Below are 16,038 nucleotides of genomic sequence, written 5' to 3'. Positions count from 1 at the left end.
TAGCTAAAAAAAAGAGCGGGGAGTGATGTGACCTAATGTGCTTGAATTCCCCTCGTTGAATGAAGTTCTATGGTATTTAACGTAGCCAGGTCACATGGGCATGGAAGGGCACTCCTGCATACCTGTTCCACTATGTTTCACATGGTGGACAATTCAATAGGTATGGGACAAAAAAAAAAAGAATTGATACCAACCTACATTAGGTCAAAGGGTTAGCGACATTAGGTCAAAGGTTAGGTTAGCGACCCCGAGCTGCGGCTTTTTTGCAGATTTCTTCACCAAAAAAGGTCCTAGACCTAAAGCAGTGGTACCAACGCATTGGTCATGTCAAGACACGTCGAATGACATATAGGTTGTTTGAAAAGGTCAAGTTTTATGTTGACCTCATGTGACCTCGAATGGCCTTTGGTTGACGTTTACACATGATCAGTCTCATTTGCTGTATTTGAAGTCACTGGCTACGATTTTGTCATTCCTTTTGATCTAAGCATTCATTTAGAGCCTCAGGATGACAAAAGTGACATAATTAGGGTAATATGACTGACGTATCAGTAAAATAGCCTATAGAAGGATACGGGGTGTAACGAAATTATCCGGTCACCTTTCTTCCCGCTGTGATTAAGAAACAAGACAGCCTGAGGTTTTCCTTTTGATGAAGATATCGCCAGCTTTCATAAGATTTAGAAATGCCTGTAACATTCCAGCTACTGGGTTTTCAAGAAGTGGGTTTGATGTGGACAGACGCCGTATTAGCATGTATGTGCTCACATACAGTTGGGCGGTCCTGGTGCCGGGTGTCCCCTTATTCACTTCCCGCTGGACAAAAATCCTTAAGATCTCTATGAAATCAGGATGACAACTATTTCCAAGTCGGCGCCCGTTAGTCCAGAAGGATAAGAGCTTCTCCTGATGTCACTTCTGATTCTCCTACGGACTTAAATGTAGCGCTCCAGCCTGCACGAATGCAGCGTGGCTTGAATCAAAATCAATGCGTTTTTAGAAATCGAGCCCTCCCGTGCCGTCCGGTTGAGCGGCTCCAATTATTTGTTTGCCAGGATGCTGCTTCGGTAATACTCGTCACTGAAGGTGGTCTTCTGTGACACAATGCACAGCTGGAACATCGCACATAAGCTGAACATGTCCCAGATCTGGATCTTGGCCGGATGTTTGACGCCGGTGACGGCCGGCACGTTTGAGTAATGAGTTACTGGCAGCCAACACAAGCCGCTTTGACGGTTCAAAGGACAATACAGCGCGAATAGCTGCCCACCATAGGCGGCGGAACGGGGAGGGCACCGGGGCACCGTGCCCCCTTTGATTTTGGCATCTTAACATTAGCCCTATGGGCGTTGCATGGAAAGAATGGGACCAAGAGTCGGCAGTGCCCCCCCCCCCCCCTTAATTGAAGGTGTTCCGCCGCTACTGCCCACTCCAACAAACGCTCATGTCTTCCCTCGACCAGTGCAGTGGATGTGTCTTGGCGTGAGGCCAAAGGTGGTGCACTAGCTATTTTCCCGTCCATTGCGTTGTCTTTTTCAGTTTGATAGGCAGAAGAACCAAGTTAAGGGGTGGATAGTGTTGGGCTGGTGGGTCATGATGTGGGCCTTCTAGTTCTTATTATCTGCCTTGCCAAGAATACAAGTCAATCTGCAGATTGATTGTTGTCGTATGCTTGTCGTTATCTTGACAACTCTCCTAACCACTTGGCAAAGCGCGGCTTTAGCGGTCGCGGCCGGGCTGAGTTCTAATAAATAAGAAATAGATGTCCGAATAACTTCGTTACACCCTATATACCTACTCTTGCGTGACATTGACTTTGGGGCGGCCTTGGATCGTAACTTTAACCACAAATAGGGGCCTGATAAACTTTAACCTGCTTCAAACATGTGCGAAGACTGCATTTGCGGTCGACGAAACTTGTACGGACATTCCGTACAAGTTTCCGGGCCTTCCAAAACTTGTACGGACACTGTCCGTAGTGTCCGTAGTGGTGGCGACGCCCATGACTGAACGGCGTCAGCCCGATGCTTGTGGGTTTGAGCGACGTTTGAGGTGGCCCCGGCTCAGCACGGCCGAAAGGTTGACAAGTACGTGGTTTTGAGCGACAGTGAAGACGGCCGCGAGTCAACCCGGCCAGCAGCTCGATAAATATGAGCGGCGTTTACCTGAAAATAGTGGATGTTGTTTGACACGCGAATCAGTAAAGGGGACCAGCGTGATCGGAACAGTGCGTTGCTACTTGCTACCATCTGATTGGTTGAGCCTCAGATCAGATGGCGCATGCGTCTTGGGCAAGTATATAACCGAGGATGAAAACGAGACTAAGCGCCTACACGTGGACTAGTGTGCACCGTTGAGCCCCGACTGCACCCTATGCTACTGGTAAGCTAGCTCCCCAGCTGCGCGGCCAGGAGCGGGGTGGGCTCCCGCATCAGCCGTCGTCTAAGGTGGAGAAGGAGCCTGCCAGTAATTGGGCACCATTGGCCTGTTGGAGGGGGGAGGGAGACGTGAATAAATGAATAAATAACTGCTGTGCCACTCTGTGTTTAATGTCATTCCAAAGGAAGCTGGCGCCTCTGTACGCATACGTTCAACGATACGTCCTTGGCATCGACGATGGCGTAAATGTCCCTTAGAAGTGCCTCAAGTTTGTCCAGCAGCAAGTCTAGGTGCTAGCCTGCAGTGCACAAAGACGAGGCACCAGTCGCGGCTCGACAAAGGTGATGTGTTCCTAAAGACGTTGAAGTGTTCCCACTTCACACTTCTGTTTTTTTATAATGTGTTGTGCGTAGATTAACCGGTTTTATTTGTGGACAAAACTATGCAATAAAGTATCTTACTAGCAGTATGTGTTCCAGCATTTTTAACCCCCAATCCTAAGAACGTAGCGGATCCCTCGTCCCGACACACAATCTGGTGCGGACTCCTTGGTCAGTGAGGCCTAGACGTGGAAGTGTTCTGAAGTGTTCTCACATACTGTTTTTATGTGATTCACTTTATGCTAAAATAAAACGTGTTTGTCGGAAATAAATGTTCTGGCTCTTAATTTTTTCTCTCGAAAGTATGATGATTTGGGAAGTGGTAACGTAGGCTATTCCAGAAAGCAAGACCTGCATCTGTGTTTAACCGCAAGTTTGCCAGTGTTGTTTGGCCGCTCTCCATGTTCGTACTCGGTATCGAAGACGGCTCCAAGGTGCCCAGCGCAGTTACCAAGCCGTGGCACCAACTGGCCATGTCCTCAGCCTAAGGTCAACGTCTGCAAGGCTGTAGGTGCTTCAGCCTACCGCTGAAGTGTTGTCGGTTAAGATGAAACGTTGGAGACCGGTCACAAACAGTGATGAAATGCTACTGTGTGTAAGTGTTGTTTCGTACCGCAGAAGTAATATCGATAAAGATGCAACGTTGAGGCTGAAGCAGACTCATTCCGCGGTCAGGAAATCGCAAGCGTGAGCCTTATCAAATACATTACATTGTGCTCGCATTGACATCATGTGTTCGAAGAGGCCAGTGTCTTCAGCGCACGTTCAAAAGAGAAATGTTTCGCCACAAAATGTCTGAGGACTTTGATGACACTCGCGTGCCCTTGTGCCATGTGAAGGCACGATTCCTTCGGTACTTGCACGCATCAGCACAACACAGGCGTCTGCCATCATATCGCACGTGCATCTGCCACTCAAAACCAGAAGACCGAGCGCTCGATTTTCGGCAGCCCTGACGGTGTACTTACCAAACGCCTGGCACTGCATGATCTTGGTGTAGCCCTCGTTGACCATGGAGCTCCCCGAAGATGGCTGAGTGATGAAGCGTGGCGCCTGCAGGTCTGAAAATAGAAGAATAAAGAGTCAGAGCGCTGGAAGTCATAAAGCCGTTTATGGGACTGGACGGTAATATAATAATTACAATAAGACAAATACCTACGCATAGCATGAATATCCTTCATGCGATTTGTTTCTAGATATAAGAACACACAGCATTGATTAAAGAATAAAAAATGCATTCTAGCCGAGCCATGCACTGCCTCAGACCATCATGAAAAGCCTGTGACGTCGATAAACTAATTAAAATCTCAATCAACTCATCGATATGCCTCTTTCCATCAAGTAGCCGAGCCAGGCGTCAGCACTGCATAAAATCTCCTGAATCCCGCGTGAACACAGCATGAACCAGCCAGGAAACCAGCCAGAATCCGGCACGACCCCAGCAGGAGTCGGCGTGAACTCAACGTGAACCGGGCATTAGCCCAGACACAATCTGTTAGTCCGCCGCGGGACCCTCATTGGCGATGCACCGACCGGGCCGTGGTCGGTTCACACGCGGCTTCCCACCGTCGACCATAATCACTCAACGGTCATACAGCGTGGTCGAGCTCCAAGCCGAGTGGGTAGGAATGACTCTGTTCGGCGATGATGGGAGCAGACGAGGGTCTCTGACTCTCTTTTCGTGAGTAATACATGGGAAAATACAAAATGTGTTTATGGAAGACGGCTTATGATTATCGGTGTTGTGAGGTAGGATGAGGGGAGACAGGTCAATGTTTCTCATTACTAAGAGCATTACGACAAACATCGCTAGTCATTTCTTTGCAAAGTTGAGGTTTTCAATGCTGCAAGAGTGAAGCGCCAGAGAGGTAAGATTCCCATTGGAATGTTGTAAAGGCAATCGTTCCAATATGCATGAGAAAAAACATTTAGACGAATCTAACCAGCAAGCATCATCGTTTGGCATCTCGCCTCAGGTCTTAGAACCTGAACCCAAAACAGAAACGTCTCGAACAAGTTAGAACAGCAACATCTTCTTGCTACAAATTAGCGTCAAATGCCAACACCTCGCGGGCACCTCACAACATCCCACCTCCCATCTTTCCGCCGCAGCCACGAGCCCGTTGAACTAATCCCGGAAATGGGTCGCTAAGACCGCTTCACATTCAAACCGCATTACTCTCTTCCCCCCCCTCTCTCTCTCTCTCTCTCTCTCTCTCTCTCTCTCTCTCTCTCTCCCTCCCCAGCCCCTCTCCCATCTCAGGAGATATGGGAAGGTGGGTCGCGCGGACGGATGACCCGGCCAGGTAAACAAACGGTCGTTGGGACGCCCGCCGGCGGACCCTATCATTCCGCACTTCCTCATCCTGCCAGGACCCTTGGGAGGCGGTGGTGGCCCGCGGCAGTGGAAGGGAGAGAGAGGCAGAGAAAAGGAAGGTGAGGAGTCAGCGGGCGTAAGAATCGGTTACAGGCAGCACTTTTACGACATCCATGGAACATAGCAGTCGGTGACCTTGGTTTCCAGATACACCCTGCCTGTTTTGCCTGTTTCACTATCATTGGCCCGAAAATATACCTACGATTCCAAACCCTTTCCCACAGCTACTCATAACCCATCGGCGCATCGGCAACTGCCAACGGCCGCCTTTGATTCATCCATTTCAACTTCACGCCACGTCACTGGTATGGTATTTGCCCGCCACTGGCAGCGAAAACTCAAAGCACACCATGTCACGCAAGGGACCACCACCTTGCGGTGAAGTTACGGTTGAGCTGGGAATTTAGACTGATTGTCACTGGTCTACGAACTGCAGGGGACCCCAACCTTTCTAGGGGTCCAAATAGGGATTCCGCAGAGAATCGGACCCCAGCATCACGGCGAATGTCACGACCAGAATGCTGTAGCACCACCGGAGGAACACAACTCGACCACGACACCACATCGAATATCACCATTCACCAGCAGCACCACTCCTAGTGCTGCATTATCCAGCTAGCCTGTCGAAGACACGTGATGTGCGCAATACGCATACATAGGAGTACTTGGTGAGATCACTTATGCATGCGAGCACACGGCAAGGTGTCGGTATGCTGTGCAGATTTAGACTAGAGACGCCAGTTCAACGCACGAAGGTTCCTGCGCGGTTTTGTGTTGTCCTCTACGAAGCCAGTCTTGTCCTGTCTAATGTCCTGTCCTACCGAACCTTTTCAATTCCGGCCTGTCTGGTCCAGTGTTCAGTCCGTCTTATCCCCTGCCCTGTCTTGTCTCGTCAAATCACTTCCCACGACGCCAATTCCCACTCTATCCCATCACGTCCCATTCCATCCACATCAAGTCCCATTCCCTCTATACTCTAAGTTATCAACCTTCTTCCTTCCTTATCATCCTCCCACTCTCCTGATCAGTGATCACCCTCCCCCCCCCCATCCCCGTCTCACACCACACCAGCGCACCCCGTCACCGGGTCCCACCAACCGCCCGTCGGCGGACTGAGTGGGGTGAATGGCCCGACCCGAGCCGGACAAGGGCACGGGTACTGAGGCCGTCTGGCCGGCCGGGCAGGCGCCGTGCGCTGGAAAACGCCGCGGGCTAGTACCGCTGCCGCCGCTGCAGGCAGGTGTAACAGACAGGCGGGAGGTTGACGGCTGTTGGTGGTGGGATATTAGCTAAGCAGGGTTGGACGCCATTATGAGAGGAGAATGTTATTGATTTTTTATTCGGCCACTCTTTGGGACTAAGTCCAAGCAAGAACTTCAACAGTTTACTTGTAAATCAAGAAAAGTAATGACACTAAATAGAGTATTTCCATTATGCATTTTATCCCACAGAAAAGTTAGAAAATAATAATCAGTAAGTGTGGACACACTGAAAAATGACTAACACATAAAAAACAGAGGTGATGGTGGAAGGGTGATATCGTCATTTTTGTATTTCATTTTGTTTGTTATGTTAAAAAAATAAATGAGCTGAGTTGAGTCAAAGTGGTAGTCTTGTCCTTCCCACAGCGGAGGCAACAATTCGACGCCGTTGAAGCGCGACTCATGGGTGACATGGCCAGCGGCGTATTTAGAAAATCGCGAAGGGGGGGGGGGCCAAGGGTTTGGAGGGCGCCACCTCACCCAAGGAGGGCGCCATACGGTCGCGAGATAAAAAATCGCTCAGCGGGGTGGGGGGGGGGGGGGGTTGGGAGGCGTTTTTTACCATGCCACCAGTTTTTTTTTTGCGTAACCTCGTATAGGTCGTGCTGCATTGATTTTGCATCGTGTGTACCTATAATTATTCTTTATACTCCAGGTCACAAAAGGTCAAGTGTTCTTGAAATGCTGCGCCGAAGGCGCGCGAAATTTTTGAAAACAACCTTTTCCTCCGCTTTTTAGGCACGCCTTTTATACGATCACCGTTCAAAGCTCCTCTCGCTCTTTTACCAAATTTGAAGGTGTAAAAAATACCTAAGGTTTGGTCGGGCCGCTGCCACACAAACTGTATAGAAAGCTTGGCTCATGGGTGTCGATGTATAAAAGTTTATTGGCGGTGGCATATCTACGCACCAGATCACCGTATCGGATTGATACCGGAGCGCGAGATGCGTAAACATCATCCAAATTACCTCAGACCAGCCTTCATAGCCTTCTCACAGATGCATACAGTGTACCCACATAACCAGTTTCAATCAACGAAACTTCAGATGCCTGCTGTTGCGGCCGAACCTGTTGACAATACTTAATCGTAATCCATATAGATGCCATGATGCACGTAAAGTAGGATCAATCCGTTAAGACCAAAGACGTGTTTTATGCATCGTAGAGCGTAGATAGTTTTGGTAGGTATAGGTACTTCATTCATTGTGCTGAATGCACGTTCATTTGTGGCAGTTTTCACAGGCAAGACATCAACTATGTGCAATAGAACGACTAAGTTGAAAAACATGCCAAAGGAGTAAATAAATGATAAGAGGGCAGCGATCAACGGATGTTGCCAATAGGTAGAAGGGCTGCGATCCACAGGAGGGCGCTAATAGGTAGGAGAGCCCCGATCAACATCCCGAGTTTCGATAGTAGGGCACCGATAGGTAGGAAGTTGGCGAGCAGCAGGAGGGCGCCAATGGATAGAAGGGCAGCGATCAACAGGAGGGCACCAATAGGTAGGAGGGCCCCGATCAACAATCAACAGGAGGGCGCCACCAGGTAAGAGGGTAGCGAGGAACAGGAGAGCACCAATAGGAGGGTGGCGATCAACAAGAGGTCGCCAATAGGTGGGAGGGCGGTCATCAACTGGAAGTCGTTAATGAGCGGAAGGGTGACGATTAAAATGGGGGTGGCAATGGTGAGGAGGGTGCCTTTGCTCAAGAGGATGACACGAACAGGAGGGCGTCTGTGCGGAGGGCGCTGGTCAACAGGAAGGTTCCAGTGGATAGGAGGGCGGTGATCAACAGGAGGGTGCCAGTGGTTAGGAGGGCGGCGATCAACACGAGGGCGCCAATAAGAGAAGGGCCCCGATTAACATTCAACAGGAAGGACTAGGGAACCAATAGGTAGGAGGGCGGCACTGAACAATAGGGTGCCAAAAAGGAGAAAGGCGGCCTTGAAAATTTCACATGAGGGCGCAATAGGTAGGAGAGCGCCAATAATTATGAGGACGCCGATCAGCAGAAGGGCGGCAATATGTAGCAGGGTGGCGACCTACAGGAGGGCGCCTTCGGGTGAGAGGGCGCTTATTTACGGGACAGCGGCTTACATAGGCGACCACCGTTACGCTTAGAGAGCTACAGCCTACAAATGTGGTTGGAGGGCGCCCGAGGGAGCCCTCCAACCGTATTTGGAGGGCGTATTTGGAATGGGCGTCCTCCGAGGGCGCCCTCCATCCGTATTTTCCCTGTAAACACATTCGCGATTGGAGGGCGCCCTCCAGTCGCGATTGTTTTTCGATTCGATTATATCACAATTGCATTTGCGATTGGAGGGCGCCTTCGGCGCCCAAGGGGGGGGGCCATGGCCCAGTGCCCCCCCCCCCCTGCCTACGCCCCTGGACATGGCAATTTGCTCTTGTCGGTATGCTATCCTCGTGACGTGTCATCCGTCTGGTCACGCTTCAAGTGCAGAGGCGGATCCAGCTCAGAGGTTTGGGGGGGGGGGGCAAACCATAACAAGCTATCGATTCTTTCCATGCATCTTCCATAGGCGTAATGTTAAAATTATGCCGTTTGGGGGGCAAATGCCCATTTTGCCCCCCCCCCCCCCCCCCTGGATCCGCCACTGTCAAGTCGAGTGTCATGTCACGTCACGGTGTCAGCGACGCGCCCCGGATGTGCCCCCAGGAATGTCTGGGGTGGAGCCCCCGGAAGGCAGCCCGTTCACCGGGCCACACAATGGGACAAAAAGACCGGGAGAAAAACGGCAATGGGTGAGTGCCGGGCGGATTCAGCGAGTGACACTCCGCCCAGAAAGTCGTTAAGGTCGGTCAACAGCCCTAAGAGAGGATACGAAAATGTCGCGGTAGGTCGCTGTCAAGACGTCATAGGCAAAGAAATAAAAATAGACGCTCAGAGAATAACAAGAAGGTAAATCCCAAGAAGTATTTTCCATAGCGGGGCTGGAGTCCAAAAATCACTACTTGAAAGGATAGAGCTCCTGATCACCGCAACGGATAAAGTAAAAGGCCTTAAACACATCATTCCAATACAAGACAACCTTCAAAACAAACTATCCAGGACACTGGTACATGCATACCAGGCACAACACGAAATGCTTCAGTCAAGAACAATAATCACCAACCTGAGCACCATGTTGGAGACAGATCCGATTCACCAGAGACTCTAGCACCAACAGACCACCACCACCTCCTCTCACCGCTCACCAAACACCAGTAAACACCCGGCACAAACCGCCTATCGCCAAACGCAGGGGCGAATGAACGATAACAGATGTCTAGCCACCACACCGCACCGGCCTGGCTGCCAGGTGTATTGACAGAGTGACAGTGACAGCCCGCCAGGTATATTGACACAATGACAGGACTCCACGCCATTGGCGAAAACAACAGGAACGGGGGGCACCGGGCGCGGGGCGGTATCGAACGGGGTGAAACAAAGGAATCGAGACGCCATTAGAATGAGTTGCCACATGATAGCATCCAAGCGTAAAGACGAGTGCAATGTGCATGACAGAAGCCAGTGACGGAAAGGGAATTTGAGGGCTACGAACGAAAGCAGTATATCTCTTGCGACCCAAACGTACGAGCCAACTTTTTTTTAAATAGGCTAGCACGGTCAAAATCATAAATGTAAAAAGTGATACAGAACTTTTCGCTAACACATCAAAAATTATCTTATTCCTCTTAAATAAGCAAAAATAAATGAGGATTTTCCCAGCATCGCTCGTGTCAGATAGTGATTTGGAATGTTCATCCGATTCATTTTGTGGATTTAAAAAAATAATTGGCACTTAGCGATAATTTTAATACCTATGTTTTTTTTTACAGATTGAACGTCACTAATTTTCAATATCGAAGAGAAAGGCACGACCTCAATAAAATATGACAAAGCAAGTGCGGGCACCAGAACAAAAAAAAAGACAAACTCTTGGTCACATGAACATGGACAGTAAAAAAAAAAAATATCCGAGAACGCCAAACAGAATAAATATAACGCCACGATGAGAACGAGACAACTGACGCGTACCTTGCCATGTCGGCCAGTCGATGAGAGGTTCGAGGAGCGCAGAGGCGACACGTGCTCCGCGCGGGCCGGACCCATCACATTTGGGACAAACAGCGCTCTCCCCCGCGCGCAGCCGCCGTCTGTCAGGCGTCGTCACGTGACAACCCTATCTGCGACGTGTACACACACCCACAACACGCGCTTTGCGCATAAGGTTCAAATTCCACCCACCGCACAGCAATTCTCGCCCATATCACATATGAGCTTCACAAGGGAGCATATGGGCGTCCAAAGCAAAACCAGTAACAAGCGTAACTGACAAAACGTCACAAGCTAAGCTTAAACGTTAGATCGACGTCTTTCGGGGTGTTCCTTTTTTACATTAGGTATGTTGGGTTTTAGTGGGTGTGTGCAATGTTATAAACATTTAGATCAACATTAAATTAAAAAAGTGAATGCCCGAGGATGAAAGCGGGAAAATAAATGAACACGCTTCTTTACGTGCCCCGTGAAATACACCTTTTTGCACTCAAAATAGGCATCTTTTCATTCAATTTCGGCGAATTGCATTCAATTTTAGCGATCTCTCATTTGCTTCGAATAGAGAGATCGCTAAAATTGAATGCAATTCGCCGAAATTGAATGAAAAGATGCCTATTTTGAGTGCAAAAAGGTGTAGTGAAATGCGCACTTAGCGAACAACACCGCCCAAGGGAATTCACTATTTTCATTTCGTTTTAGAGCCTTACTCCCCGCATTTTGGAGGCCACCTCGAATTCGAAAGTACAAAGAAGGTTGAATGCGCCTCAAGGCCTCGATTGTGAATAGACCATCGAGTGAAAGGTGATATTAAGGTCAATAAGCGTTGAAAACGTAAGGAATACACCGAATAGAAGGTTGATCTATCTGAATTAACTTCCGCTGAATTATAAGGATGTCCTCGTTTCAGTGTCACACCATCGCTGAAACCAACCGTTCAAAGTTCATTCGCATATCACCTCCCCACTACCTCTGTCTTCTCCCCCTTTCCCAATCCCGCTCCCCTTCAGTAGCGTGCTGTACATGCGTCCGGTGGCAATGAGTCGCTGATGGCTTCATCACGCCAGTTCACCGGGCGTGGCTCCACCAAAAGTGGCAGGACACGGCTGAAAATGGACAAGTTGCTCATTCGGCCGGTGTTCATTCGGCCGCGCTAGCGGGTGGGCTAGATTGTCCAATACAATATTGGAATAGAACACAGACAAAACTCAGCAAAAGTCGGCACTAAGCCCTGTGACTCCACTGTGTTTAATTAGCAATAAACACATTTTTGCGACCCATATTTGATGTGTTCTGTTCATGAAACAAGACAGCGTCACCCATTGTTAATGTCTGTCAAATATAAGACACGGAAAAAGTAGCACAAAATATCTGGAATAATCAGCCATTGCTTCATTATTATTCACATAAATATGTCCTTCAGAGTATCGAACAGAAATTGCCGAATTTAGTTCTACAAGGTCGAATAAAAAAGCATGTATAGTAGAGGTGGCAAAAGATGAAAATTTTGGGAACCAGACTCGGACCAGACCCGGCTGGACATTTCTGGAACCAGTCGGACCCGGTCTTAGTTGGAATCGGAACCAGTTGGACCCGTTCCCCAAAAGTCAATTAATACAAACTACTTGTAGGTATCATTAGTTGCATAATGTAAAACAGCCTATTTCCCACTGGAAATACTCATGAGCTACTGTGTGCAAAGAAACATTCATTTCATTCACTTCATATTTTGCAATAATGTGTAGTGTGCAAGATGTATAGTTTATGGTAAGACCCGGTTGGACCCGTCAGAAAATTTCCAGGAACCGGTCTGGACCCAGATGGGTCCAGACTGGTTCTTTGGACCGGGTCCTCGGGTCCACATTTTGCCACCTCTAATGTATAGCCTGTGCCTGTCGTTCACCAACCATGATCCACTTCCGGTCAGTCAGCAGCCAATCAGCGACTAGATTGGAGCACTTCCGCTCTGGGGGATATACCGAGTGACGGTTGTCAACCACTGACAGATCCCGTAAAAATCCCACTGACATTATCCGCTAGCTAACCTAAAGCCCGTATTCAACCCGTCTTCTCAGTGACATGCTCACTGGTGAATCGTCTCGCTCGGGCGATTCCGTACAGCGCTCGTGCTGAGTCGTCCCGAGATCCTCTCACGCTGCCGCTCACCCGAAATCAGCGGTCACAGATCGCTAACCACCCGACCACTGAGACCGGCACAGGCAAATCGCCACGACAGAGCGGGAGCCAGGAGGAACGCTAGAGGTCAGGCACCGCTCCTGGCCCAGTCGGTTCGATTATACCCCCGGCAGCAGGATGTGATATAAGCGACCTCTAGCGGTGACCATTACAACTAAATGTGGTAGCAGAAGACAGGGTAACAGTTAATGGCTATAATGACCCCCTGTGGCGCCAGCGGTAGTGGTTAGCATCCTAACAAGTGACTTCGCTACCGCCGGCAGGGTCACCAACAGCCGCCAAAAAAGTGGCGCCTAAATGGCGCACTAGCGGCGAGGAACGGCGCCAGCCAGACGGCGCGAAAATACAGCACCGGGTGCGGTTCAAGTCTGGGAGGAGATACACTCATCCATTTCCTCCCCTACTGCTAACAATGGACTCGTCCCCTGCCTCCCCTGCCGCAGTCCATCTCGTATCGTTGAACAATGGCTCATCCGGACGAGACGACGCTGTAAGCGGATGCGCTGATGGATGGGAGAATCAGCATCCCACCGCATAAACAACGTGCACAAGACGCTCCGTCCCGTGCTACCTTGAGCGAAAACATCTATTAGAAGTCTCACGGTCCGACGTCCGTTTTATATCAAAGTGAAGGAACCGTACCTACTTTTACTAAGGAACCAAACCAAGTCTAACCCAGCGTAGGCCACCATGAAGGAAAAGTACTTTTACTCGGAACCAAACCAAGTGTCACCCCACGTAGGCCACCAGGCCTCCGTTACTTTAGCGAAATCGATCAGATCCGCAGCGAGGTCAAGTTCGGGAGGCGCGACCGTCAGGGCGTCACGCTGAGACGAACGATCGAGATTCTCGATGATTGAGAGCGAAAGTGGACTGGCCACATGTGGCACAGCTGATAGTGGTTGTAGCAGACCTGTGCCAACAAATTGTGTACGACCCACGGCTTAATTCAACATCCCTTCTTCAGCCTCATCGTGTGCAACAAGTGAAAGATTGAACAAGAAAAGATTGAAAATGGTGTAACATTTGCCAGCAACGACTGGGTATCAGAAATTTACATTGTTGTCGCCACTAACGAATAAAAATCACCACGATGTATTGCACCAGCAACGGTATATGTATTATGTAGGTATCCCTTTCCAGATTGGATTTCATGTATTGCGTCAAGCAATCACCAGTTGTGTTAGCTGTCAGAACCAGGCAACACCAGCTTCAGAACGAATGACTGCACTGCATATAATCCGCCTGTCTATCTATCAGTGGCCTGCCCAAAACACGACTGAATCAATGCCAATCAAAACACCAAAACGCCTTTAGCACCGACCCCTAACGTGCAAAACAGTACGTGATTAGAATTGTGTGGATGCTAGCAGGTGAAACATCGCCTCAAGTTTACGCAACTAAGGCTGGCTGCCAGCGCTTTGCTTTCGGAAACACATCACACAAATCCCCGCTAAAACCTAAGAAGCTTAGTTGCGGAGCTTCAAAAGAGCTTAGGTACAAGCCGTATCACTCAACAAACATGGTTCAGTCCAGCCGCAAGTGAGCTTATACCCTACCATCGAAAAGCTCTGTCAGGCTGCGCAGTTAAACATCCGGTCTTGGGGATCAGGGGTCGGCCGACAATGTGTTCCACAATGTTACCGATTAACAATCTCGTGACACATAACGCTGCCCGTCAACTGTAAGTCGAGGCAGACCAAGCAGAAGGAGCGTCTCAGCCTCATCAGAACACAAGCACACTCAAGTCCAGTAAAACCATGCAAGATGCTCGCCTCAACTAACACACGACAAAGAGGAAGCTTCCCAGACCAGACAGCGGTCCCGAGTATGCACACAGCGTTCCGGTGACCTCGAGTCACAGCCGGGTCACAGGATCATGACCTCAGCTCATCGCGTATGCTCCAGGGTCACACGAATCGTTTCAGCGACAAAAGACGCCCGCCCACAGCCGCGGCTACAACAAAGACGGTCTGGGAACTACGGGACAGGGTTCCGCTTTTAATTAGAAGATAGAGAATATGACAAGAAAAAACACAAATAAATTCATGAGGCAGCCGATTCTGTTAGTATTCATGACGCCATTGGCCCACTCGAGATACTTTTTCCATAAAGCGGCGGGTTCAGAGCGCCAGGCTGAAAAGACCAAAGATGTTTGAGTGATGATCGAAGCGACACAAAACTTTGGACGACCAATGAGACACAACAGCGAAACTTCCATTCTTTTTTAAGGAAACGAGTTTTCATTTTGTTGCGACATTTGCTATCACTCGTCTTCCCATCATCCCTCCCGCTTTACAGCCAGCATCCTAATTGGTCCCGGACAAATTAAAGAACGATAGGTCCAGTTTCCCAATTACCTTAGCCGCCCCTCCACTTTGTCGTTAGTCGTTTGAACTCCGTCTCGATGTCCTTGAACCACGACGATACAATCGCGACCGGAATTCTGAAGAGCATCTCGAGACAATCGCAGCAGGCATCCACTACTCGGCGACGTCGATTGTCGAGACAAGCTGTATCGCTTTCTGGAATGTTCTCCATCTCTATCTCAGACTATCACTGAGCATGGAATGAGAGTTGAGAAGAGCCCAGAAGGCCCACGCCAACTGATCCAGGTTTCTCACAAAGGTACTTCAGAATCCGGAAATCCGCACGTGTCCCGACCTGCGTACCACGTGGCCGCAAAGACCACAGACGATGCGTCAAGCCATATCGCCGCCGGCTTTGAGGGCGAGGTCGTGCGCCAGCGGAATGGCATTTCCTGGGCCGAGATGAGACATCGCCTCCCCAAGGTTTCAGCAATGGACTCGTCCCGTCCTCTGCGAGAGAATGCGTGAGCAAAAACGTGACCACGAAACGAACGCCGAATGAACTGACTCCGAGGTGAATTGAAAGGCAGCGGCATTCACGGTAAAAACAGCGCGTGACTAATAATAGTTTATGATGCTGAAACGACCAGCGCTGAAACCAGTCACAAAGAAAGCTACTACACCACTCTCCACGACACCTAAAAACCAACTGATAAGACCAAGACATCCCTCAAACTACGAACACTACATCACAACTTTAAATCACGTAGCCGAGGCTACAGGCACCTGATGTTATTCCCTGTAGACCATTAATCAAATACAACCCACCAATAAATACCCCTCAAAAGAACCCCCGCAGCGCACCAAGCAGCGACGCATATCAAGATGAGGCAGTCACTTGTCCAGTGAGCAGGTGACCGGCCAAGAACCACGCAGTGAGCAGTGTTCACTGCGTGACTTCCTGCTGCAGTGCAGCGCACGCTTACCGAAAATGAAGTACCCATCGAGATGCAAGCAGCCGTTTGAACAGAGGCCATTACTGTCGCATGCTCTGCAGAGGTGAATTTAGATTCAGCAGGT

The 16,038-nt window shown here is 49.5% G+C and overlaps 1 protein-coding gene across 1 annotated transcript in view; it reads right to left on the bottom strand.

Moving 5' to 3' along the window:
• LOC122372645 (protein sidekick-like) overlaps positions 1-16,038 on the bottom strand; it is a gene marked incomplete at its 3' end in the record, with an annotated part of 142,948 nt that overhangs the window by 94,048 nt on the left and 32,862 nt on the right. The window contains exon 2 of the mRNA XM_043350112.1: positions 3,728-3,820. Within this exon, the coding sequence (XP_043206047.1) occupies positions 3,728-3,820 (93 nt within the window). The remainder of the gene's footprint in view (positions 1-3,727; positions 3,821-16,038) is intronic.

Source organism: Amphibalanus amphitrite, unplaced genomic scaffold (assembly GCF_019059575.1).
Source record: "Amphibalanus amphitrite isolate SeventyFive unplaced genomic scaffold, NRLGWU_Aamphi_draft 001381F_arrow, whole genome shotgun sequence".
NCBI classification, from domain to species: domain Eukaryota; kingdom Metazoa; phylum Arthropoda; class Thecostraca; order Balanomorpha; family Balanidae; genus Amphibalanus; species Amphibalanus amphitrite.
This window is presented reverse-complemented; position numbering and strand designations above follow the sequence as displayed.